The sequence below is a fragment of the Cottoperca gobio genome, chromosome 9 (genome assembly GCF_900634415.1).
Source record: "Cottoperca gobio chromosome 9, fCotGob3.1, whole genome shotgun sequence".
Classification (NCBI taxonomy): Eukaryota; Metazoa; Chordata; class Actinopteri; order Perciformes; family Bovichtidae; genus Cottoperca; species Cottoperca gobio.
The window spans coordinates 19,359,868-19,386,484 of NC_041363.1; the positions used below are offsets into that span (position 1 = coordinate 19,359,868).

General features: G+C 39.2%; 3 protein-coding genes and 1 long non-coding RNA gene across 6 annotated transcripts; 3 read left to right on the plus strand and 1 right to left on the minus strand.

The window, feature by feature from the left end:
• The first annotated feature begins 211 nt into the window (after positions 1-211).
• On the plus strand, positions 212-13,545 carry malt1 (MALT paracaspase 1). 3 transcript variants are annotated; one of them, XM_029439070.1, is made up of 18 exons: positions 212-230; positions 401-519; positions 2,751-2,917; positions 3,175-3,296; positions 4,332-4,479; positions 4,602-4,780; positions 4,944-5,040; positions 5,163-5,210; positions 6,106-6,129; positions 6,244-6,288; positions 7,616-7,819; positions 7,935-8,112; positions 8,739-8,810; positions 8,909-9,036; positions 9,867-10,016; positions 11,182-11,339; positions 11,659-11,784; positions 12,844-13,545. In XM_029439070.1, the coding sequence occupies exons 3-18, from the start codon at positions 2,761-2,763 to the stop codon at positions 13,333-13,335; spliced, it is 2,328 nt and encodes a 775-aa protein (XP_029294930.1). In that variant the 5' UTR covers positions 212-230; positions 401-519; positions 2,751-2,760; the 3' UTR covers positions 13,336-13,545. The 3 variants fall into 3 exon arrangements, with proteins under 3 accessions (XP_029294930.1, XP_029294928.1, XP_029294929.1); XM_029439068.1 differs by lacking the exon at positions 212-230 and having other exon boundaries at positions 339-519; XM_029439069.1 differs by lacking the exons at positions 212-230; positions 5,163-5,210 and having other exon boundaries at positions 339-519.
• Positions 13,546-13,653: 108 nt separating this feature from the next.
• On the plus strand, positions 13,654-20,744 carry emb (embigin). Its single transcript, XM_029439129.1, has 9 exons — positions 13,654-15,621; positions 16,833-16,910; positions 17,015-17,198; positions 17,573-17,666; positions 17,801-17,938; positions 18,568-18,729; positions 19,377-19,494; positions 19,585-19,615; positions 19,717-20,744. Exons 1-9 carry the CDS (start codon positions 15,519-15,521, stop codon positions 19,775-19,777), a joined length of 969 nt encoding a protein of 322 aa, XP_029294989.1. The 5' UTR covers positions 13,654-15,518; the 3' UTR covers positions 19,778-20,744.
• On the minus strand, positions 20,690-26,305 carry mrps30 (mitochondrial ribosomal protein S30). Its single transcript, XM_029439099.1, has 5 exons — positions 25,643-26,305; positions 24,628-24,773; positions 24,217-24,322; positions 21,927-22,103; positions 20,690-21,174 (listed from the first exon to the last, which is right to left on the minus strand). The coding sequence occupies exons 1-5, from the start codon at positions 26,244-26,246 to the stop codon at positions 20,915-20,917; spliced, it is 1,293 nt and encodes a 430-aa protein (XP_029294959.1). The 5' UTR covers positions 26,247-26,305; the 3' UTR covers positions 20,690-20,914.
• On the plus strand, positions 21,113-22,190 carry LOC115013128 (uncharacterized). The gene is made up of 2 exons (XR_003832765.1): positions 21,113-21,217; positions 21,885-22,190. It is a non-coding gene; the product is annotated as an uncharacterized LOC115013128 (long non-coding RNA).
• Positions 26,306-26,617: the final 312 nt, after the last annotated feature.

The window sequence follows — 26,617 nt, forward strand, 5'->3', positions numbered from 1 at the left end:
AAACATTTTATTGGTGAAATGTATCTTAAACTCTGAATTCTCAAGGTGGCAGCTTTTAGGTTCTGTTGTGGAGCATTTTGGCCAACCTGAAAAAGATTGCACCGTTTTCCTTTCTTTTCGTATTACAAAAAAGAAATCGCTCACTTTCGGCGCCTTATCTTGACGCATACTCACTCTTTGGCAGTAGCAGTCTGTTGCTGCGTGGGGGGGAAACCAAGACGGTGCAGTAGGTGTGTCTGTAGTATCACGTTAACCATTTCTTCCAGGAAGTAAACTTTTTTTCGTCTTGCATTATAGTGTTGTCAGGTATAATACCAGTGTCTCCAGTCCAAACAGCGTTAATGTGAAACTTTTCTCACCCGCCGCCATCATGTCGGACTCTTTGGACCGGTCCACGAAGATCAAGTTGTTGAAGGAGCCGGTCGTGAAGAAGCTCTGTGAGGTTTTGGACAAATCCAGCAATAAAGGATGGCGAAAACTTGGAGCGATAGTCGGCAATGACAGACGGATTAAAGTCAGGTAGGGTAGTACACTGTTTAAAATCACAATGGTATGGTTGTTAGTACAGTCCTATATAGTGTCTGACTCCAGCACTGTGTGGTGGAAAGTTTGAATGAAGTCTTTATACAAACGACCAGTGAAGTCTATAATACTGAAAGGAAGATTCTTGAGCAATAAACTTGTCTTTATTTATATTTATTCTCTGCGCAGAGAAGGTTCAACAATCATACAGAGTGCAAGCAGTCTGGGTGAGGAAGAACAATTGTATATCTGTGTTCATAGTTTTTTTCTCTCCAGGTAAAACTATCTATTAAACTAGAGTTTAATCTTAGGTCAAAGGACTCCGATATCTAACCGTACTCATCATCTATGTGATAAGTATGTCATTTATTCAGTTAAACATCCACCCCTGTTGTCCTGTCTCTTAAATTATATATTATATATATATATATATATATATATATATATATATATATATATATATATATATATATATATATATAAAATCAAAATCATTTCTACAATTGATTTGTCATGAAAGTCAGTCAGGCACATCAAGAAGCAAACAAAACTTTGAGCTTTGTTTACTCAAATGAAAAGTACGCCTATAAATACAATTTATTATTATTATTATTATTATTATTATTATTATTATTATTATTATTATTATTAATAAAACAAACCACAAATTAAACTAAAACATGTTATGGTAAATAGGGTCAAAAATATATACTTTCTAGTTTCTTTAAATTCATCTATGTCATTTTCATCAATTGAAATAAAACAGGAGTCAATAATCAAAATTTCCGCATCTCACCGGTTCTTTAGAAGAATTTGTGGACTCAATTCAGGTCCTTCAGCATCTCATTGCAGACGACCAGTAAACCCTTTCGTCTCTGAATCTTTGTCGGAGGTGAAGGCAGAAGGAGTCCTTCTGGAGAACTTCCTCCTTGGGACGATCTTTCACCGAGATGCTGTTCGTGACGCCAAATTGTGGTGGAAAGTTTGAATGAAGTCTTTATACAAACTACCAGTGAAGTCTATAATACTGAAAGGAAGATTCTTGAGCAATAAACTTGTCTTTATTTATATTTATTCTCTGCGCAGAGAAGGTTCAACAATCATACAGAGTGCAAGCAGTCTGGGTGAGGAAGAACAATTGTATATCTGTGTTCATACAGGGAGTAGAGAGGGGGGGGGGGGGTGAAAGACCCAGCTGGGATAGACACAAGAAGAATATCATGGTTAAGTTAAGTTACAGAGATATGCTGGCATATGTTCCATTACAACTGTACGTTATGTTATGACATGTCAAATGCTTATTTTCTCACTATTTATATATGGATCTATACTAGCACCGAGACCATCTTCTATAAAATGTATTGGATATACTGTACATGTTAGTATTAAAGTGCCCTGTAATAACTGTACTTTATTAGTGCTAATATTCAATTAGGAAGATATTGTCATGCACTGTATTGCAAGGGGCTGGATTGTATTTGCAACCTTCAAAATTAAATAACTAAATACAGAGCAGGATTATGAAAAAACATAATAGATTTAATGAACATTGTGATGATAATACTTATAGTATGTTTGCTCACCTACTATGAATAAAAAGATGTACATTAGGGATACAATCAATGTAATAGATAACTGTTAAAGTATTAGTTAGTCTTCACTGCCCTGTCTATCCTGCTTCCAGGTTTATGTATTTCAGAAACACAGGCAACAGAAATTAAAGGTTCAATCTGTTATGTTTTGACTGTAAGCATTACAGGTTTATTATCACATATAATTGACAAATCTTACATTTTATGAAACAAAAAAGATTTGTATTCAGATGTAAACTAGTAATTTTTCTGGTGTTTTAAAAAAATATATTAATCAACTCAGGATTGAAAGCAGTTTCCAGTCATGTGTTTAGAATTTCCGTGCTGTACCTTAAACCCTGTTATTTACATTTAGATCATAATTGTACCTTCTGTAGTGATTACAAGATCTAAAAAATAGCATTTAAAGCACAAATAAATCCATAATACCAACACCATGTAGTGTTTACATTATTTACTTCTCCTATCACCTAGATGCTGTCTAGTTCTGTATCTTCCTGTACATTTCCATGAATATATTGAGCACTACTGCTGACCTCAGTGACATTCCTTATATGTATCCACATACTTGGTCATTAAAATGGATTCTGATATCTGAAATATGACGTGCTGTCAACCTCCTGCATCGTTCCCCAGCTCGGATGACATGGAGATGTGCTCTCTGAAGGTCTTGGAGCTGGAGGGAAGCCCGAGCCGCATGCTGCTGAGGCTCATGGGAGAACGAGGCTGCACCACGGGTCACCTGGCTGACTACCTGCAAACTGTGGGCAACTCAGAGGCTCTGCAATGTCTGAAACCACCAGGTACAGTAAATACGCCTTTTGTTATGCTGTCAAGTATCCAAAGTAGGTTGGTCTTTGTTCTCTGTTTTTGTCATTTTTAGCTTAAAAGGGGACGTATGACTCACACTTACAGTAGATGTCAGCAAGTTTACAATCAGTACAACACTAAACAGGCTCGTCACTCATCCAGGGTTACATCAGTTTGGGTTTTTCAAAGAGGAAACTTGTCTTTATGTGTATCCAGAGTTGTATTACTGGAAAATCTCGTAAATATACAGCCCTGCAGATCCTCATTCAGCCCCAGTCGGTGGCTCTTATATCCGGACACAATCTCCGCCTGAGCTGCCACGCTGTGGGCAAATCTCCAGTACAGTACCAGTGGTTCAAGACCAAAGAAGAGGTGAGCTCCCACCCCTCCCCCTCATCTACACACTTCACAGGAAGGTGTTTTTGATAAAAACCTCTGTGTTTGTGTCTCTGCTGATGTGATATGTTTTCATAAACCCGCTGCGCTCCATCATGTTGCATCATCTCCTCTTCATTCTTCATACTCTTAAAGATAAAACAAACTGCAGTTCATGTGCAATTTAACAGGTCTGGGCTTGAAATCTTCATCACTGCTGCTCCATTTTCCTGCCAACAATTCCTACTCGTGACTCCATGTTGCACCTATAACACTTCATATATATTATCAAGATCAGAAACATGACATGCTGTTACACCACACACGTAGTGAGCCACTTCCCGGGCAGGTCTTCCAGATTGAGAAATCCATCTATATCAGCTCTTCATCGGTCCATAATGTTGACCTCAGTAGCATTCTGGAGGTTTTGCATTGCATCTGCAAACATTTCATTCCCTTTCAATCATTCGGCGTCTCGACTGAAGCGTCAGAAGGGAACCAGAATAACCTAAATGTAAGAAAAGATGTATATAGAGTCTCTCCGATCTCGAGGAGATTTACCTGCAGCTCCCTTCTTGCTGGTGTCTAAACAGACCGTTAACTCCTAAACCGCTCAACACTCACATTACAACCTACACATGGGCTGCATTTTATATATGAATGTTGTGACACTGATAGAGTTTCAAATATTTTTAATGAGTGTCTTAAGTCTTAAGTGTTTAATGAATTATTGTTGTGTCAATGTTCTTTTCCATTTATATGAAATAATTATATTAATGTACATTAACGGTTATAAAACAAAAGATGAAGGATTGTATTTTGAAATTTCTTTAAATTTAATTAATTATTAAATTAAATTAAAATTGACATTAAAAACATGTGTGTATACATAATAAAGGGCCACTGAAAGTGAACGGGACATGTTCAAATGACTCAAGAGTAAGGCGATGAGACCGCCTTTCTCTTCTGTACTGTAATAATGTTACACCTTGCATATTAGTAAATGTGATTTAAACTTCCTCACAACCTCAGGTGCCAAACAGCTTCTCTCCAGACCTGGTGATGAGTCCAGTCCATCTGAAGGACGCTGGCTTTTACATCTGCAGGGTCAACTCTGGAGATACTTTTGAATTCAGCCAATGGGCTCAGGTGGACGTCCTGAATGTCACCATGTCTTGCGGTAAGATATTGCAGGTGTTTAAGTCTCGCTCCTGCGCTGTGTGCTGTTTGTATAACTTACTTTTCCCATTGAGAATGTAGTAGATGATATACTAATGAAGTCTCCTCTCCTTCCACCTCCAGGCCAGAGTTATCACTCCTTAGAGGGTCGGCTGAAGTTGGTGATCCAGCCTTTGTCCCAGCGGCTACATGTTGGGGAAATCCTGCAGCTGGAGTGTGGAGCCGTGGGGCGGCCGATCCCTCGATACCAGTGGCACAGAAATGGAGTCCCGGTCCCCAAAGCCACAAAGAGGGAACTCATGGTGAGAACATGTTGTCAGAGAATATGTATCACATTACTGTTTCCAGAATTCTTGTTCTTGTTTGGAGTCTGTTTTGTCAATTTATAGTTGTCAGACGTTACAAGGCACAAGCGTTTTCTTTTTTAGGGATCGAGGCTTAATAAGAAGCATCTGTGCATTTCAGATTCCGCACTCGATGCAGGATCACCACGGCAGGTATCGCTGTGAGATCAGCAGCAGCACCGAGAGAATGTGGTCCAACGAAGTGGACGTCGTGATTTGTAAGCAACACCATGTGCATATTTTGATGCTGCAATTACAGTCGAGTAAAACCAGCTCTATTGTTATTGTGTGTGTGTGTGTGTGTGTGTGAGTGACTATTTGCTCTGCTCTTGACTGAAAGCACCAAGGATATCTGTCCAGATTTCAGGGGCAATGGAGTGCTCTGAAGGTAGAGTTGAAAGCACTGCTGCCTGGTGTATTAAATGGCAATAGGGTAACAATTAGCTTTTAGCTATAGCTGCATGCAAATGTTAATTATAACTCCTGTAACTGCATGTGGGTCATGATCCGGACTATTGTCACATAAACACTAACCAGCACAAGGCTCACAGGGTTTGATCTCCAGGTTTCACGTGGATGAATTTTGATTGACTAATGTCATTTCTTTCAATCAATTGTAAGTTAAACGACGGCTGTATTCTATATTTCTCTTATTGTCAACACATGAAAAGACCAAATCCAACAATTGTTCCTCCTAACCTAATCTTTTAGTAATATACACACAGCCAGATATACTGTAACATTGCTCTGTGCCTCTGAAAAACACAATAACTATAAACACACATTACTGAGCCACACTGTTGCAGTGGGTGACATTTGTTATAATAATATAGAATAAAATGATTCCTCAGATGAAAATAGTCCCCAACAAAAGCACTAATTATTTCTGTTTGCTACAAATGACAGAGCCCAGCTGTTTCAGTAAATAACTGAGGCTTTTCCAAAAGTAAAACCCTATATTAGTGACCTAATGATTCATTCTTCAGTAGGAACCAGTGGACTAGTTGGAAGCTCGACAGTATCGAGAGGCGGAGTAACACGGTGTTGGTTTTGTTGTATTCATGGGATTTGTTGAAAATAAGAAAACCATAGAATAACACCAGCCTTAATCTTAAAATGTAATATCATAATCAGTTGATTGGATTGCATGACGATTGGCTGCAAGGCGTTACCTTCCCTTTGACTAATCACTTTTTCCCACAATCAATAAAATACTTTTACAACGCCGACGTAAACATGCTCAGCTCATGTGATGGTAATGTTCTCCTATTTTTGATTCCTAGATGATATTTACGCCATTGGTGGAGGTAAGAGTGATTACGTACACTCATGCTCATCAGTATTGATACATTCATACTTATTCAAACTGATATGTTCCTGACTCTCTATATGTTCCTTTAATTGTGACATTGCAATTTTAGGTTCCAGTGAATTTTTCCTAAATAGTATTCCAGAACAACTGTATGGTAAGTTTCTTTCAACACATTTCTTTATGTTAGTGAATAATTAAAAAAAGGACCCGTTTGTTCTTATTTTAGTGATGAGTCGTGATAAGTGATAATATGGCTGATACACAGTTCTATATGTCAACTTGTGTACTATCCGGATCTTTGTCCTGATCTGACGCCAGTTCCTCTCTCAACATTAACACCAAAAGAAAAGATGTGAAACTTTCTTGTAACATGTGATGTCGGCAGCTACACAGGTGGCCAAAATAACACGTTACAGCAACAACAACAGAGAATAGGAGCTTTAGAATAGATTAATCACGTCTCTCTAAAACACTGTCAGCAGAAGAGGAGGATTACAAGTCGGCTGTTGTATGACATCAAACCGCTATTAATATCATTGTGTTTGGTATTCAAAGTAATAAGACCCACTTACTTCCTGCCTGTATTTCTGTGTAGTTGTGGTTTTCATCATTCATCACTACCTGAATTATTGGTGTAAAGTTTAAGATTTCTTTTCCTTTTTAAAGTGGAATGTTCTTCTTGCTGCAGCATATAAAGTACAAGCAAGCAAGTGGGATGAAGAGTCAAGTCAAGACAAAAAAACATGTTCTGACAAGACTCCACATTGAGATGGATCAGTGTGGCAGGAAGAACAATCTACTGACAATGAGCGTACAGTTGGTTCAATTCCCCCGACAGCTACAACAAAAACCAACATCCATGAGCCTCAACAGATGTTGTGCAGGGCAGCTGCCTCGTACTGTTCTGCCTTTCTGTTGATGTTTCAGTTGATAATAGTTCATCTCAGATAAGCCACCAAGCAACAACTAAAGTATGGTGTCATCTTCACATAGTTTAGCTATAAAGTATCTTGCTCAGTGCATATCTTGGTCATAACTCTTTAATAACTGTAAAGATCCTAATACATTTTTTTTGCTTATGTTATGTGTTAAATGTAAAAATATATATTTATTGAATCTTTTAAGTTTTTTTTTCTTCTTTTTTGCAATACTTACTCGATTCTATTTAGTGCCGTTGAGTAACTAGTTACATGTAACAGCATTACGTAATAAAATGAATTAATACATTTAATTGTAATAAGATAAATAAATGTTTTTATTAAATCACAGTTACTAAACAAAATGTTGGTGGTTACTTCTGGTAAAAAGCTTTTCATTCACTCTGTGTCTCTGTGCCAATCTTAATTCAGGTTGTATTGATGCCACCTTGAGAGTTATTTTACATTTCCGGTTCTCTTGTTGGTTCTTAAAGACGTTTCATTGATGCATACGAGTTGTTTTCCCTCCCATAGTTTTACAGAGTGGTTTTCTCCCTCTCGCAGCGACTGACAAAGTGGCTCTGCTGATGGGCAATCTGTCTTACCAGAACCACCCGCAGCTCAAAGCTCCCATGGTGGACGTGTACGACCTCACAAACCTCCTGCGGCAGCTAAACTTCCAGGTGGTTTCACTGCTGGACCTCACAGAGTCGGAGATGAGAAACGCTGTAGACGAGTTCCTGTTGCTGCTTCACAAGGGAGTCTATGGTATGTTGGGATTTTACCACTGGATGGTTCTACACAGCCGTAGATCCAGAAATGCTCACTTTCCAAAACATGACATGAGTTTTTAGATGATTGAAATACACACTTCCCTCTTTAGGTCTGCTGTACTACGCTGGTCACGGATATGAGAACTACGGGAACAGTTTCATGGTGCCGGTAGACGCACCAAACCCGTACCGGTCCGCCAACTGTTTATGTGTGCAGAGCATCCTTAAACTGATGCAGGAGAAGGAGACGGGCCTCAATGTTTTCCTGCTCGACATGTGCAGGAAGAGGTGAGTCAGTGGCTCAGTCCTTTAAGTTTATTACAGTATTATATATTAAAAGTTTATAGTATCACTTGGTCAATTTATTGTCAAATAGTTGTTGACAGGAGCCGCTGGTGATGTCTTCAAACTGCTGCTTTATTATCACAAAAGACAAAGAAAAACAGCACATATTTTGAGAAGGTGGAACAGGATCATTTTTATCAAGTTTGGTTAAAAAATTAACAAATGATTTTAAATTTAAATTAACCAATTATTTAACTGTTAATATTTAACCGTTTAGTCATCTAAACGATTATCCATCTAATAATTTGAGCTCTAGTTTTGTTACCTAGATGAAGACCGTTTTGTTCTGTCCAGTGTTTTTTTCCTTTTGTTTAAGCTTTTGAACGACATTTTTGGGACATTTTATGTCTATAAGTAAGAATAAAGGAGTGAGGGGAGAGAGACGGTGTGACATCACAGGTTGGTATGCGCCTGAAGTTTCAGGCTACCAGAACACACCTTTAATCTAAACACATGAATTGTTTTTGTGTGTAATTCCACCTCAGGACCCTAAAGGAATTATTTTTCTCTCCAGCTGTCGGGGATGTATCACTTTTGTTTGCATCTTTAAAAATATATATATTTTCCAGGAATATTTATGATGACAGCGCTCCAAACATCGTCCTGAGGGTTACGGCCAACATTGTCTTTGGATACGCTACGTAAGTTTGACACATCACTCATCATTGAATAATGAATGTATACACTTTTAGTTTTCATGAATACAAAATGTTGCATTCTTTGTTTTTTGGCTGTTCAGGTGCCAGGATGCAGAGGCCTTCGAGCTGAGCTCCAGCGGCTTCACCAACGGGGTGTTTGTCAAGTTTTTGAAGAAGCGACTGCTAGACGATGAGAAGATCACCGTGGTGCTGGACAGAGTCGCTGAGGGTGAGAGAGGGACAGAAGCACAACAGATGATGACGTCCACATGTAGCTCTGAAGGAAATACTGATACAAACAATAAGACATTGTTGTTTCAAATGTTTTTATTTTGAAGCATCATTTTCAGAGATAAAACAAAACATGTTGAGAAAATGCTTCTTCCATATAAACAAACTTCATGTCGAAAAACACAATAAAAAACACCTAAAAAAATAATAATTCATTATAAAAACTAGTAATAATAATAACAACAATAATAAAAATAATACTATTACTTGTATAACATCACCTACAAAATGTTCTTACCTACATAACAAACAAACAAGAATCTTACATGTCATTCATGCAAAAGTAAGATTATTTACTATAGTATTGATTTATTAAAATTAATCTGGGATTGAGGAGATTACCATAAAGAAGACCATTTATTTATATTTGGTAATGAAGTCAATTGTTTTACAGTTTGTGTTTCCCACAGGATGTGTTTATTTTTCAATAAAAGGCTAATAAAGTTCATTAAGTGTAGCTTGCTTTGCATTATTAATGTGACAAATGCATCATCTTTCTTGTGGGCTAACGGAGTTCCCTTTTTAAATGCAGGGTTAATGAAGGAAACTACTTACTCTTGAACCACGTTTAGGATACGGACAGGAATATGTCTTTAACTTTAGCTCAGGGTGGGTAAATGAAATGTGTTTTAAACAACGTGCTCACAGTGCTACCATCCTGGTTGGACCCAGTTTCATTTCATGTTATGGAGTTTTGGATATTTTGTGAGGTGTTACGGTCGAGACAAGATGTTGTTAAACTTGTGATTTATACTTTTTTGTGTCCAGACATGGGTCAGTTTGACGCTACGAAGGGGAAGCAGGCGCTGGAGATCCGCAGTAGTCTGTCAGAGAAGAGAGCGCTGACCGATCCTATCCTGCCCGGCGACAGCGCCGATCTCGCTCAAGCTCACAGCCTCCAGTGGGCAAAGACTCACGGTGAGTTCAAACACTTAAATGTTTGTTTAGCACTTGTTATCACTGCGCTGGGAATCCCCCCCCATTTGCTCACTGCAGCTCAGTACTGCAAGCTCAGTCAAATGTTGGCTGGTTAATGCTGATTAAACACACAGTACTCACTCATAGTATACACACCTGCACACATGACAACCACACTGTTGTTGGATAGTGAAGAGTGTGACACACCCGATGATATGATGTTATCGCCTCTGCCAGCAGCTAATAAATATTTGCTTATGGAACACAGAAGCCAATGAGGAAAATAACATTACCAGGTGATACTAATCACAGCAGAGCTACCAGAAGTAGATACCACACTACCAGTGTTCCTATAACAGTAGTTCCCAATCTTTTTGGCTTGTGACCCCATTAAATACAGTAATGTTAACTTGTGACCCTCTTATCTCAGCTTATGGCCTTAGTTATGAAAAGTTCAACCAAAGACTTGTTTTTCCTTCTCAGATTTTTTTCATTTGAAGGATTTTTAGAGACGTGTGTTGGTAAAAGTGTCCAACATTTCAGCTTTTCTTTTGTGACACCTCACATTAATTAATCTTCTTTCCTGAACCCCAGGTTGGGCATCGCTGCTCTATAAGATTTTAGTATTCAGACACTTTTATTTTTCCTTTTTCTGCTGACTTTCTGTTTCTGACACAACAATGAATTTTAGAAGTAATTTCAAACTCACTGTTTCTGAACTACTTACTTTTAAGACAGAGACAACATTTTTGGTGTATTGTAATATGTGGACTGTTTGCACAAAGTAGGGATTGTATATTTTTATGTTCCATTTTTAAAAGAAGTGGATGCAAAGGCAAGCACAAAATACTCAAATTAAACAAACACACACCCAAAGTGGATAGTTATTCTGATAAATCCATATATATATATATATATATATATATATATATATATATATATATATATATATATATATATATATATATATATATATATATATAAAATCCCTAGGACACTATTACAAAAAAGACATTAGTGAACATTTTGTTTCTTTTTTTAACATTTAAAATGACATTATATGTGAATATAATAATATCATGTGAATGGAGCATAAAAAACAGCTGCATTTTGTTTTTTTAATCGCTAAAAACGTATGGAACTTGTTTTTTGTATGTTGTTTCAGAGCTTCCGGAGAGTATGTGTCTTAACTTTGACTGCGGGGCTCAGATGAAGTTGGGCTTCGCTGCAGAGTTCTCCAACGTGCTGGTCATTTACACTTCCATCGTTAAGAAGCCCGAGGACATGTCGTCCTGCCAGGCTCACGTCACCGACTTCTCCCAGGTCAGTATGTTGTCATTGAAGCCATTAAGAAAGAAAGAGCGGATCATTTCTCGTCTTTCTAACAGGAATCTTGCAGTTAAATTGATTATAATTAACTTTTTGACAGCCAACAGCCGAAACATGCATGTGCTGTAAATGCACCTGAAATAATGGTGTGTGTGTGTGTGTGTGTGTGTGTGTGTGTGTGTGTGTGTGTGTGTGTGTGTGTGTGTGTGTGTGTGTGTGTGTGTGTGTGTGTGTGTGTGTGTGTGTGTGTGTGTGTGTGTGTGTGTGTGTGTGTGTGTGTGTTGTACACTGCAACCTGCATTGTTTCCTGCAGGACCTTGATGTGGATCCTAAAGAGATGAACAGAGAGACTCCAGAAGAGACGGGGATCTACCTTCTCTCCAGCAACCTGCCACAGCACTGCCTTTACACCAGAGTCAGCTCGCTGCAGAAACTACGGGTAAAAACTCAACACGACATTTTGGAATATAATACTGTGTGAAAGCTTTACCTCTTTATAAAGCAACAGCTGTATTGGTATTTTTCAATCCCTCCAAATATAAAGTTCTGAAAGGTTTTTTTTTTATGTGCATAAGGGTTTTAGAATGTTTTCTTATGATTAAAGACTCGCAGTCATTAGTGTCATTTGTGTTGCAGGTATTTGTTTAGGAACCAAAGTATCGTTACATGAATGTTTGTACCACATTTTGTGCAAATCCATCCGAACCTGTTGGTGGCAATAGATGAAAAGTCACCAGTCGGTTGGATACATCCTCTGGGCACCTGAATGTCTGTACCAAATAGTTCTTGAGATATTTTAGTCCGACAGAAAGACCAACATAGCTAGAGCCACGCGGGTGTGACTAAACTCAGGCGTAAACTCCCCTGCCAAACAAAGAAGAGTTGAATCTCACTCAATTGTCAAGATAGTGGAGCAGATGACATCTCGTATCGTGTCTAACTTTAGTGCATCATAACGTATCGGGTATGGAAATAATCTGCAGCTGCGAGTTCAAAATGAGACCAAACCTTTCTATGGATGTGAGTTTTTGAGCCACAACAAAACGTGGCCTGCAACAGATGACGAGGCTTGTTTTTAGCATAGTCCATTGCTAAAATAAATGTTTTTGAAGCAGTCGTTGATCCCTTCCAGCCCTGACCGGCTGGTTAAGAGGAGCGAGGAGCCAGCAGTCAATGACGGTATAGAACAGTCAATAAAAAATGAAGTATCATTGCAACCACGAGAGGTCCTTGAGCATACAGTCATAAATGAGCAGAAGAAATATTAGGCTGATGGGTCAGTACAATGCGAGATTAGCTGCGGTTAAATAGCAATTAACTACTTTTCATTCTTTCATTTGTGTTGACCGGACATAGAATATCTATCATTCTGTAACGTGTCTATCCTAGAAAGCATTTTGTTGAATTTAGCTATAACAAATTGATTCTGGGCCATAAAGAAAAATGGATCACATTGTGTTTCTAAATATTATTTCTCCTCTAACCCCACATGCAACAGGAGGAGCTGGTCTTCACCGTGTGCCTTCAGGGCACCTTCACCGCCATGGATGACGAATCTGTCCACTGGACCAAAAGCATCAACATTGGTAAGCCGCTGATCGCCCGACTGGACCTGAACCGGGCCACGCGGCGAAATAGCTGCTTGCAGACCTGCCTGATGCCCCACAGCCCGTCCCACAGCCCCTGCCACAGCCCCGGGCCCGAACACCACCTGCACCTCCATCACAGGTCGAACCAGGCCCAGGACTACAGCCGTCTGTCACCACAACAACACTACCTGGACGTCTACGAGCGTCTTCAGGGTGCAGCGGGAGGCTGTGGGGATTCCTACTACGACAACGTCGGCCAGTCTCGATACGAACCTGCGTACGACTTGGCTGGTGGACTTTCTAGCTCACCAGGGAGACTCAGCATCCCCATAGAGACAACAGACGACATCAACGAGCTGCAGGCGGTGTTCATCAGCAGTCTGCAGCTTCATCAGCAGTGAAACAGCTTTAAATGTTGAACGTTGTATCTGAAATACTGCTGCTCTTTCTGTTACATGTTTTGACTTAATACTTCATTTTGTTTTAGAATATTATATTCTATATAAGCATTATTTGCCTCAACAAACTGTATAATGAGTTTTGTATTTTAATGAGCTTTGTAAATACATGAAAAATATGTCAATTTACTAATAATATACTGAAGAAGCAAACATTCTGGATGGTGGTTTTTTTCAGAGCTTGAATTGCTTGAAACAAATGAAAGGGGAATTAAGATTAAGAAGATACGCTGTGAAGCAATCTGCACTCAAGGCCTTGCCTGCCTTCACTGCAAGAACAGCATTGTAAACATGTGTTCATGTAACTAGTCTTAAAGAAAATCTGCAGTTAGAGCAAAGTGAGGATGGAGGAGCTACGTCTGCTTTACAGTTAGAATAAATACCTTCAGACATTTTATAATATAATTAACCAGAGAACAGAAAGCGGCCGTACAAGGACTTATTTCTCTTCCACCAGCTGCCTCTGGTACTTCAGTCTCCTCTGATCCTCGTGAACTGTAAAACCTTCTAAAAGAGTTCAACTCAGTGACTCTACTGCTGGGATTTAAGGCACTCTTCACTTTATTATCCCCAACAAGTTCATGTTGCTACTTCTTTAATGTCCACTACATTATCGCTGAGGTTTGAGGTCCGTACCTGCATATAAAATAAGATTACAGAAACTGTAACATGAGGTCACTATGAGAACCCCCGCAGACCTGATGTGCTGCTCCACATTCCTACTGTACATTCATCTCTACATGTGACAATGTGGCACAGGCAAAATTAATCTCCTTACATTAGAAACCCTGATTTCTGTTGCCTCCCAGGAAGTCCCACAGAGTGACCGAACCCTGGAGAATACAGCATGAGCAGAAAACTACTTTTCACTCAGTTTTTATTACATCGGCTCAAGATTATTTGAAACTGGAGGAAAGAGATGAAATGGAAGTTGATAACTATAAAGACGGAACAAAATGTAGTAATGAAATGTACTAATGTGGAAAGAATGATACAAAAACAATATAAGCACACAGTCTGGTGAAGAAATGAATAACAAATAACTTAAGTAGTGAGAACTGTGTGCTTTTGTTCATTCGACACTTTTTAAACCTGTGCATCCATCACGCAATACATGCAATACAATCTGCTTTCTCCCAATCCCAACAAAGGAAAAACCACACACATATAGATAGCCATAGAGCCCGCCCTCTCAGTTCAAACCGGCCAATCAGGTCGGCCCTTTAGCAAAATATACATTGTTTAAATCTCATCTTAAACATCACAAGGCCTCAGTACATTCTTCAACATGTTAACCCAAATACGGCAATCTCAAAACAACAAAACTACCACTACATCCTTCAGTAACCTAATTAGCTGCCAACACATTACCCATCAATCAACTAATTACCTCATAGAGCCCGCCCACTCACACACCACATAAAATGCCTTCAGCTGAGGGGTGCTTCCTCTTTAGGCACTGGCACAAGATGGCTTCCACACAGGACTCTTATTCAGGTTATGGCTTTCCTGACACCTTGACTATTAATATGTTTAAACTTGTTTCAAATGCAACAAATGTTACTTTGTCTCGATCAATTGAAATTAGAACCATAAACTAAATAAAGAACTGGAAACCTGTCTACCTTACTGAACAGAAAGGCTAAGCAAATTGTCAGTGAGGGAGTTGGTGCTTCATCAGTCTCTTTTGGAATCTACTTTTGAAAAAGCAAATCTGCCACAGTAACAGTAGTAGTTGTGGTTTCCACCCCCGGCTGTTTTCATGAGGGCTGGCAGGTCACATCCGCTCACATTACAGGATAGGGCACCTTGCAGAAAGCTCCACAGTAGCAATATAATGGCAGACATTTTTTTTTTATCACACAGAGCCAGATTTAACTTCAAAGCACAAGAGTATTTATTGCAACATGTTTTGTCCATGCGTGCATCACCCCGCAGGACGGTACACTGCAACACAGCATCGAGATATGAACCCAATCGGATTGAATAATGGATGGAGTCAGCCACCCACAGGCTGCAGGGGAATATCATGGCTGCGTCACTTGCACAGGGAGGGAGGAGGGCTGGGTGGTGGCTTTTACACACTGCAGTAGGCAGAGAGAGGAGAGAGTACGAGGGAGACCTGCATGCAGAGAGCCGACAGAGGGATAATAAACATGTCAGCCTCCTGGAAGCAGCTCTTTTTTCAGATCCTCCTGCTTCTGGTCTCCTGCAGACACATCAATACAAGTAAATGACTGTTGGGGTTTAATATTGACTGTGTGTGGTTGTGTTAAAACCTTGTTCTGCCTTCTCTCTTTCCCACTAAATGATCTGTAACCTTGTGAGGATTAGAAGAAAATGTCACATGATTTCCACACCATCATGTAGCCTACTACTGTTTCTACCATATTTTGGTTTGAAGTTCCCGATAGTCAATGTTTATGTTTTATTATGTCAGAATGGAATATACTCTGAGACAGCATTTACATCATCACTAGTAACTGAAACTCCACATTAAACTTTGAGAAACAACTCAAGGTCTTGTCCAGTTATTTAAATACCCTCCTAAGTAATTAATTGTACTCTTCTGTGGGGGACACGACACCGAGGCTTTTATTTCAAACACATGCATGCAGTTTATTTGAGTCCTAATGTTCTGTGAAAAGCACATCCTGGGCTTTCTAGTGATGTAACGCACAACAGAGCATATCTTCTGTCTTTTTAAATAGTGGGAATTACAGCAAAAATGTTATGGCCGTAAAGGAGATAAATAGTCAAATTTATAAAGATATATTGTTTCAGCTTTTCATAAGGATGTTTTTTAGAATCTACATTGTATTAAGATTTGTTTTCAAGCCTTTCAGAATACACATTGTAACCCTTGTCTCTTGTGGGGGACAGTGGGATTTCTCATTTTCAACCACTTTCCATACTTCAGATCAGTGATGCAGAACATACTTTGTTAAGAGTGATTGAGGGAGAGCTGGTTTTAACATTAGTTTTATATTAGTTTCCAATATTCATCAAAGGAGAAATTAATTTAAAAGAAAATGTATGAAGTTAACATAACATACCACATTGTTACCTTGTAATGTACTTTTTGTGTCAAGATGGACCCGATGTCACTACAAATGACATGTTATTAAAAAAAGAAAATAATATTGTTTTTGTTATGTATGTAATGTTTTTTTACATCCCAATGAATTTAATTGTGTTTAAAATAAATCTGAATATTAAAATGTTTTCAGCCTCACCCTAGCAACTCCTTAGAAACCACTATGAACACACGAGCAACACCATAACAATGCATTTGCAATGACCAATAATATCCTACCAACCACCAAGTAATTCCTTACTGACAACTCAGCAATACCCTAGTAAATAACTCTAGTCTATTCTGTCAGCTAATGTTATATTTTAAGTTTGTGTGTTTATATAATTGTGTGTTTTCCTGTCAGAGACACCCGGCCCAATGCCCCCGCCACTGATTCCCATAAGTCAGCTGCCTTCAGATGTCAGGAGCGTTGTTCTTAAAGGTAACTCTTTTCTCCTAGTGTGATGGCAAAGATGTGTGTTGTGTCAGGTCATGATGACTGTTTATTCAGTTTCCATTGAGTCTGTGCGTCTACTCTCCGAGCAGGTGAAAGTCAGACGGAGAAAGTTGAACTGTTGAACCCTGTCAATCTGACACTGGAGTGTACCTGGACAGGTAATCAGGATAAACTACCAAACATAACTGGGTTCTGGAGAAAAGATGGGGATGAAGTTGAGAACAGCCGTCTCACAGTGCAGATGGAGAACGATCAGTATAATATGAAACGAGTGTAAGTACTTCACATGTTCGTTGTTCCATCCATTGGTTCAATAAAATGTTTGTTTTTTATACTAATTTGTCTATTTTGATGCCCCCATTTACCTCAAATTCAGGCATGTGTTCATCATGAATTACAACTATAGTCAATAATATTCATATATTGTCATATTTTATACAAATTCATCAGTCTGCACTGCCAGTATTATTATTTTATTTAAATAGAAATAAATACTTTATTTAATTTACATGAAAGTAAAGACCCATTGGGTCACTACCACTAAACCATTAAATTATAAATTATATTAACACATTTTATTGCAGAATAATCATGTTTTAATTCAATATTATCTTCACTTTTTTAACATAACATGTTTTTGCTTACAGGTTCGGCATCGTCAGTGAAGAAAACCTTGGAAGTTACTCATGCGTGTTTGGAAGTAAAGCAAAAATAGACTTTGTTTTGGCAGGTACAGATCACGTCTCACCTTTCCCAGCCAGCATTTGTATTATCAGCTTGTTACGTCCTTGCTGCTTATTCATAATGAATATCGATGTTTACACTGAGAAACTCTGAACGTTACACGATGCTCTCTTCCCCGTGCTGTCCACCAGCTCCACAGATCAGGTGATGTGCGAGACAAGCCGATGGTCAGCTATGTGGGGGACTCTGTGGTGATTGAATGTAAAATGGAGGAAACAAAACCGAAGCCCAGCACCTGGAACTGGTACAGAGCAAATAATACAGACAAGGTGGGTGAGCTGCTCGGAGCTTTCTTTTGTGTGGTGCTCTTTGTCGTCACCGTTGATGTTTGAATTTTCACCTTTTCAACATTTGTTTTAATATTAAGTTTAGTTTTGGAATCAATGTAATAAAGATGGGATAATTCCGCCTGCACGTTTGGTTAAAGCCCCCCCCCCCCCCCCACACACACACACACACACACACACACACACACACACACACACACACACACACACACACACACACACACACACACACACACACACACACACACACACACGGGGTGAACACACAGGTGTTTTCACTTATTTGCCTGATTGGATTTCATCATCTTTGAGCAGAGGTCTAATCAGCCCATCTGAAAACACCTGTGCAGGTGTGCAGGCCCTTTGAGTATGTGAACTGAACATTATAGAGGACTGCAGTTACAGTCATGTCAGATAATCCTGGAGAAAACAATTTAAAACAATGTGCGTTGATGTTTAAATAGAATATGTATTGATTTATTCATATTAATTTATTTAAATAGAAATAGTATTTTGTGTGAAAGCTTGTGAGATTAAAAATTAAACACATTAGATTTAATTTAAAGACATTTATGTCCTCTGACCCATTTGATATTTCATTTTTGTTACAGGAGCAGATTTTCGCTGATGAAGAGCCTCTTCGGTATGAAATCAAAAACGAAGAGAGGAAGACCAAACTGGTGGTGCACAACCTGACGGAGGCTGACGGAGGCTTGTATTACTGCGGTGCGGTGTACGCCATCAGCACTGCAATGAGCCACGTCGAGCTGAAGGTCAGATGTGGAAAGTAACTAAGTACATTTACTCAAATACTGTGCTCAAGTACAATTTTGAGTATTTGTAGTTTGCTCATGTCTACTTCTACTCCAGTTCATTTCAGAGGGAATTGTTTTTTACTCCACTGCACTATATTAACTACTTGTTACCTTTAAGGTTTTACCCTAAAAAGCACACAATACGCTTATAAAAACAAAACATTGGTTCTCCACCTTTTTGTCTTGTGGCCTATAACATAAACACATTTCATACGGTTTGAGACTCAAAGACATAAGAGTCCAATATATTACAAAAAGAAAAGTTTAGGGATGTTTTTTTTCATTCTTTTCTACCCCATAAATAATTTTACAACCCCTCAGATTTATCTTGCGACCTTTAGGAAGGAGCTTGATCCCAAGGTAGGCGCATCTATCTAAATGACCTAACCGTATATAAAGTGGTTAAGACTTACTCCACCTCAACCCGCTGCTATGATAAAATGCTACTTATTAAATGATGCATCAGTATTAACGATCTAATAATGTACAAGAAAGTCCCAACATTTTTCTGACAATACTTCTCTACTTCTATATTGGTAAGGTTTTGAATTTAACTTTTATTTGTAATGGAGTATTTTTAAATTCTTGTGCTGTTACTGCTGCAGGTCATCAGCTTCCATGAGCCTCTGAAGCCCTTCTTAGCCATCGTGATCGAGGTGATCGTCCTGGTCGCCGCCATTCTGCTCTACGAGAGAAGTCAGTCCAAGAAAGACTTAACAGCAGGTATTCAGACAGCATACAGATACTCTTATTTATCTTCGTGTGTGTATTGTAGGTTGTATTTTAACTTGAAATGATCTGCTTTATTCTCAGAAAATGGGACTGCTGACCCAACAAATGCCCTGTGAGTACGATGGGAGGCGTGCTAATTTCTCTCACGATTTCTAAAGTTGTAGGTTTACATTTATAGAGTTTCATGATGTACATTTTTTGTTTCCTCATCAGGACTCAGGGAGAAAATAACGGACCAGAAGAAGGTTCTTCAACGAGACAGCGGAAAGTTTAAAAGCTGCAACTCCAACAGAGCCGAGCTTCTTTAAAACTGTTTTGCTTATCTTCAAATGTGAATTATAGCTTCAAAGCAATATCTCATCAACTAATTGCAATAACCACCACTTAATAATATTTTCACTTGTCAATGTTTTTTATTTTTAACCAACTATGCTGTCATAGCAGCTAAAAGATCAAAGCATTTACCTTCTGTGTATTTTCTCTATTCAACCCTGTATGCACCCACTTCCTGTGGAAAAACTGAAACGCTTCACAATGCCTTTGACACTTCTCTCAAAAAGGAAGTGCACTTTATTCATTTTTGGCAACAACATAAACCTCAATTCCTCTTTACTTGTTATTCATGTATTATGGTGTGTGAGTAGTGCCTTACACTCTTAAAAAGCACTTAAGTAACCCTACAAATGTTGCGTGGAACGATTGTTGCTTTTCAGAGTTTGTCCATGAAGCAATGTGTGCCCAACATACTGTATATTAATATGTATATCAATCATCATATATGCAGATGCTTGTGTCTTTTCATGTTAATGTATCAGAAGACTATCAGAAAAGTTGTTTCCACTTAATCACACACACACAATAGACAAGTCAGTCACTGCCTGGAATAACTTTCAAAGCCTTTGTGTAAGCCAATAAAGAGACAGTGTTCTTTAAGAGTCTGTTTACAGGTCTTGTGAAAATAAGTTGTATGAATCCTTCTGTGGCTCCAGGTGGACAAGGAGGAAGAATATGTAGAATAAAAGGATATATCTGCTGATGCGTCGGTTTCATTCGCCTTTCTTAAGTCTAATGTTACAGGAGCGCAATGCTAAATTGGTGTAATACTCTTTAAAGGGAAGTGGGTGCATGTTAAAATGTCTTATAAATGTTAACAATTTTGTACTTAGCACTGACAAACACACAAGTGTCAATTTGAAAAGCATGTTTTTATTTTTGCATAAATACAGTCGGCAGGATAATAACACTGACGTGTGTTAAGTATTTGTTCAGCACATTGTTCAGTTGTCATATTCACAAGCCACGTTTTTGAACCATTACATTTTATACAAACTTCCTCACGTCCACCATGCTGGGCTCTTCCGCTTCATTTCATCTTTCAGAAACTCCCCCGAGACAGAAACCTGAAGAACTTCTACGGTCGGTTGATGAGGAACTGAATCAGAAGCTTGAGGACGTCGTCGTTCAGACCCACCACCTCTCCGTCCTGCACGCTCTCGTACAGCCGCAGGCTCTCGGTGCCCCACAGGAGGTTTTTTCTGGGGTTGTTTGCGTCCATCTCCACAGAGAGAGCCACTGTGTTGAGCTGGTAGCAGAAGAAGGAGAAGAACTGGCCGTCTGTGATCACAGCCTGCGACACGAAAGGCCTGGTGACGTCCTCGTGGTTCCAGAAACCTGCAGCGGTGAGAGGGAAGGATGAAGCCATTTCTCCCCTTAGGTAAAAGTCCACTTTAAAAAGACTTCAACGCAGCTGGTGTGACGTCAGGATGTTTCTGCCACAATTCTGTTAAATAACTAATAATGTGTATAAAAAAACACAATCAACTGATGTTTTGAACATATAGGAAATGTTGTTACTAAAATGACAAAGGCATATTTCCTGTTTAAAGCACATCTGGTATTTATTAGCCGTTTCCTTTGAGCCTTTAAGACAAGGGTGTCAAACTCATTTTAGTTCAGGGGCCACATACAGCAAAATTTGATCTCAAGTGGCCCGGACCAGTAACATCACAGCATGATAACCTGTAAATAACCACAACTCCAAATTCTTCCCTTTGTTTTAGTGCAAGAAAGTTTCATTTCATTTCATTACAACGTACAGATCAGTGTATCTACAAAGGCACAACACATTTTGTCACAGGTATCTGGAACTGAAAAATAAAGTATTTTACTTTTCTAATTTTTACACTTTGCAAAGTCATCCCGCGGGCCGGATTGGACCCTTTGGCGGGCCCTTTGGTTTTGGCCCCCGGGCCGCATGTTTGACACCCCTGCTTTAAGACAACTATGTCTCCTTGTGGTGACATTGGAGTTCAAACACATTAAGACTAGAGTTGAGGGAATAAACCTAGAATCTCCTACTAAAAGTATATATTGTATGTTAGGCTGTGTGCAGGTGATGTCTCTTCTCCGAGTTGATAACTCACCCTGGTACATGGCCTGAGCTCCTGTCCAGGCGAAGAGGCTGGTGAGAGCATTGGCTCTGAGGAAGACCTCCACCTGATCAGACAGCTGCTGCCGGGCCATCCGGTCTCTGTGGTATCGATCAGGCACCAGGTGGAACTGAGTGTGACCGTAGCATGCCGGGTCTGGTAGCTTGGCACCTGTTGATAAGGATAATAAGTTTAGAATTGAAAACCTTTTACATATCATAATGATTACTGTTATAAAACATAATTCTGTTCTTTGTATGTTGCACTTTTGTTTGGGTTATTTGAAACTATTGTTCTGCACTTTAATTATTTCAAGACCCTGTCACACATATCCGTATGACAGAAACGTATGCCGGCGTATACGAACATTTGTCAGAGTCCAAATACGTCCAACTTTTCATCGGATCGGAAAAGTGAACATATACAGATACGCATGTCTAACCTATTGATAGCGCATCACTTACTATACAAAATGTATCAGACGAATACCCAACGCATGCATAAGATATACAACAATATGGCGTATACAAAATATCTGGTGTACGTTGATGTAAGGTAAGATATAAGTAGTATTGGTTAAGAGCTCACTGTGTTACGCTGGGGTGCGTTGTTGAACGCTGATGTTTTGAGCATGTTCCAAATTACCGGACGTACCCGACGTGTGCTTCATAAGTTATGCAGACGTTACGGGACGTTAGACATACGTGAATATGGAATACGTACGTGAATACTTACCTACGTAAATATAATACGTAAATACCTACGTGACTACGTTAGATATAGGCTACATCGGCTGACGGTGAACCCTACAGCCAGTTTATTGATAACGAGTGGATAACCTATTCCTACCCTATGTTAAGATGATGCCTGACGATGGAGTAACTTATTAAACGTGTTTCTACAGTACAGCTAGCGTTCAACATGTTAGCCGTTCTCCAGCATCAGCATGACGTGAACCAGATGGCACTTTTCCAGCTCCGTTGTCCAGACGCTCTGATACGTTTTAAATAAGTGATAGGCTATCAATGTTTGACATACGTATAATCATTTGTTATGTATTCGTTATGTATACGTCAGCTACAACACCGCTGTGGAAAAGTTGGACGTATTTGGACTCTGACACATTTTGAGCTGATTTTATTATACACCAGCATGTTTCTGCCATACGGAGCTGTGTGACAGGGCCGTATGTCTGGCGTGTTCGGCGTAACGTCTGCGTCCTTCGAACGATCACAACTTACCCTTAATTTATATCAACCTATTGCCGATATTTCGTATGTGCCGGCATACGTTTCTGTCATACGGATATGTGTGACAGGGCCTTAACCTATTTGAAGCTAATGTACTTGCAAGATTCTTGCTGTTCAGAGTTGTATCCTCAGGATTGTTTGCACTTATTTTGAGTCTCTTTGGACAAAAGTGTCAGCTAAATGTACTGTAATGTACTGTAATGATTATGGTGTATTTTTTGCGAGGATCTGTACCAAACAAAGATTCTTACTTAAATACGATGCAAATTGCAGTAAGCCATATTGCTATTACGATAAAAATGTAATTATGGTTCTGCCCTAAATCAATATATATAAAAAGCACCAATGACCAACAATAAAATGACTAAGTCAACTTTTATTTAAGTTGTAAACTAAACAAATAGAGCGAATAATTTACATTTGTTAAAGTACATTCGATATCTTTGGGTTTTAGACGGATGGTCAAAGAAAAGAATGAGAAAAGGTGATGGCCATTTTTCTATTTTCTGCTGTTTTATTGATGAAACTGATTAATCAAGGAAACAGTTGGCAGATTTATCGGTAATAAAAAATTATCTTTAGTTGCAGCTCTAGAAAAGATTTTATGCCACTGCTGCATGTTAAAGAGCGTGTTATTGATCAAGACAACACTTAACATGGAACATACAGAACACAAGAAAACTAAAAGTCCAAGGCTACAGTTGTTTGTTTTATTGCACTAAGTTAGACCAGAGGAAATGCTAACGGTAGAATAATGTTTGTTTTGGGTAATAGTATCTCTAAAAACAAGAAAAATAACCATCTCATAGACTTGGGGAAAATGTGACAGACACTTTATGCGTTTGATTGACTGAACAGCTGCATGGTGGCGCCCCCTAGTGGCAACGATATGTAACTGAATGACAGTTCAACTCATATCCCAACATGTAACCACCAGCACACAACATGCTCAATCTATGTTCTTATTGCTACTCCAAAATCACTTTATCGGGATAAAGTAAGACACAGTGGATGTGCCTGCTGTTTTGTGTTACCTGTAAAGATGTTGTTTTCATACTGCCTTCTGAACAGAGGCATCAGGTTAGGAGCCAACATGACCTCTGGAACTTCAGCGGCATAAGAGTCCTCCAGCGGGGTGAACTAAGAGAAATGAAAACAACAGAGAGCGATAAGAACCAAAATCACATGAATGCTTGACACTAAATGGAAACTGTTAATAATTTTTCAGTTTCTGATGCGTCACGTTCAAGTTTGGTAACATTTTATAACATCTTCCGGTGTCTGTATGTCTGTTATAATGATTTGTGTCCTTCAGTTGAGTGCAATGATTTGCTTGGAAATACTTTTGCTCGGTAGGTTTTTCATGTATGAAAACCCAACAGAGGAATTAAATATAAAACAGAATTTTAAAACATAAAACTCCACTGTCTGAGAATGAGGTCTACCTGGGGCAGTTGTTGAGTTATCCTGATCTGAGTATTTGGTTGGTCATCGATCTGGAACCTGATTGGCTCTTGTCGACCTCTCCGGTGCCCCTTTGGGATGATCCTCTGTCCCCTCCTCCAGTAGAAGTTTACCTGGGGATTAATATCTGATAGAGAAACACAGAAAATATGATTTACAGAGGTCGTGTCTACTGAAAAAACAATGAATGTACGGCAATACTGCTGATGTGATCTGAAACTAGATACTGTGTTGGATTTTGGTTATACTTTCACTTATTAACTTTTTAGGTCATTTTTTTAGTATGAATACATCTGGCCAATTTTGCGTTCTTGTTAACTTCTTTGGTCATGTTGTTTATTTTAAATTATAAATTTGCCACTTGTAGATAATATTTAATTTGTGCAAATTTCTCAGCTGCTTGCGTTTGAACAACTTTGAGCGGTTTGGCTTTTGGTTGAATGGAAAACGTGTTTTTAATCCTTAAAAGTGAGATATTGTATCAGTTCAAAATCTCAGGTATCATATCGGCACTAGTATCAAAACATATTGCACAACACCCTGCTATAGATATCATTTATTTTGTAAGCTATAGGCAAAACTTTTAGTGATGTGTTTATTAAAAAAAAATTTTTAAAAAGCACAACAAACTACCAAGTAACCAAAGAAAAATAGTTTTGAGAGCTATTAGAAGATGGCACAATTACTTTTACGATTAATCCACTTGCAAGTTGTTTTCATGCAACCCTCTTTTGAACTAATCACTTCAGCACCAAGTGAAATTCTGTGAGTTAATATGTTCTCCAACCTGACAGCAATCACGTCACATTATTGGTGTAGGTGTTAATATCAAGAACCTGCTCTATTTGATTAGTACACATAAGGATAAAAACCTTGTTTACGAATGCATTTTTAAGACATAAAATGCCTGGGAAATATGGTTTAATCGTGCCAAAACAGAGGGCTAAGCAGCCTAATTCTCCACAGTGTGACTGGTGCCAAACCAATGGTCCGTACCCAGACTGGAGAGGAGGAGCAGAGGGTTGTATTTGGCCAGACTGAAGGTGAGTCCAGTCACCAGGTTTCTCACAAAAGGTCCAACCATTTGCTCCTGTTTTCTGGACAGGAAAGGTTTGCGTTTCTTCGTGTGCCAGTTCTCTTGTAAAATCACACGAGTGACCAAGGAGCGGATGTCCGCGAACCCATCATGTCCAATCCCCGGTACTGTTACAACTGCAGCGGGCTGCTCCTCCTCTCCCCCGGTCTCCTTCTCCGGGCTCAGGGTGAATTTCTCGGGTAGGCCAGGGATATATGCGGTCTTGGTGAAGTGCTGGTACCATCTGTCGGCGTTCAATGCGAAAGTCTGGGGGTAAACTATAAATTTCATCCGCTGGATGCGAGTGATGAGGGAGAGCTTCTCCTCCACTGGAGACGCGCATATGTTCTTTACATGCTCACCAGCCTGTCTCTGCACGGCAGATTTGCTTTTAGCCGTGAGAGAGGGGACGATGGGGGGATACGCAGGCTCTTTGACCGCCGCCTCAGTGTGGGCAAGCTTTTGGTTTCTAAACGGAGGCAGGTTTTTAGGGAACAGCAAGGGCAGCCGTGTGCGGGCCGCCATGTTTCTTGTGTGACTTCTTCTTCCGTTGACATAAAACAAAGCAGTCTCCCACAACAGCGCCACCTACTGCGCACAAAGTCATAATGAAAATGTAATTACAAAATTGAAGTGTTTCAGATGTCTAAAGATCAACCCCTGTATATGAACTGAGAATCTAAAGCACGACTAGTTACTTCTAGTTACTTTTAACTAAGGTCATAGTATATGATGTACATGTCTATAGCTAAGTTTAGCATCAGAGAACGTTGAAGCTCTTGAAGCGACCCTTATATCCATAAAAACGGCCCCTTTGGACGCATTCAAATGTCGTAAATTTGACAAACACAGCAATGTCACGGGAATAATAAAACTTGAGAACGTAAATATAGGTG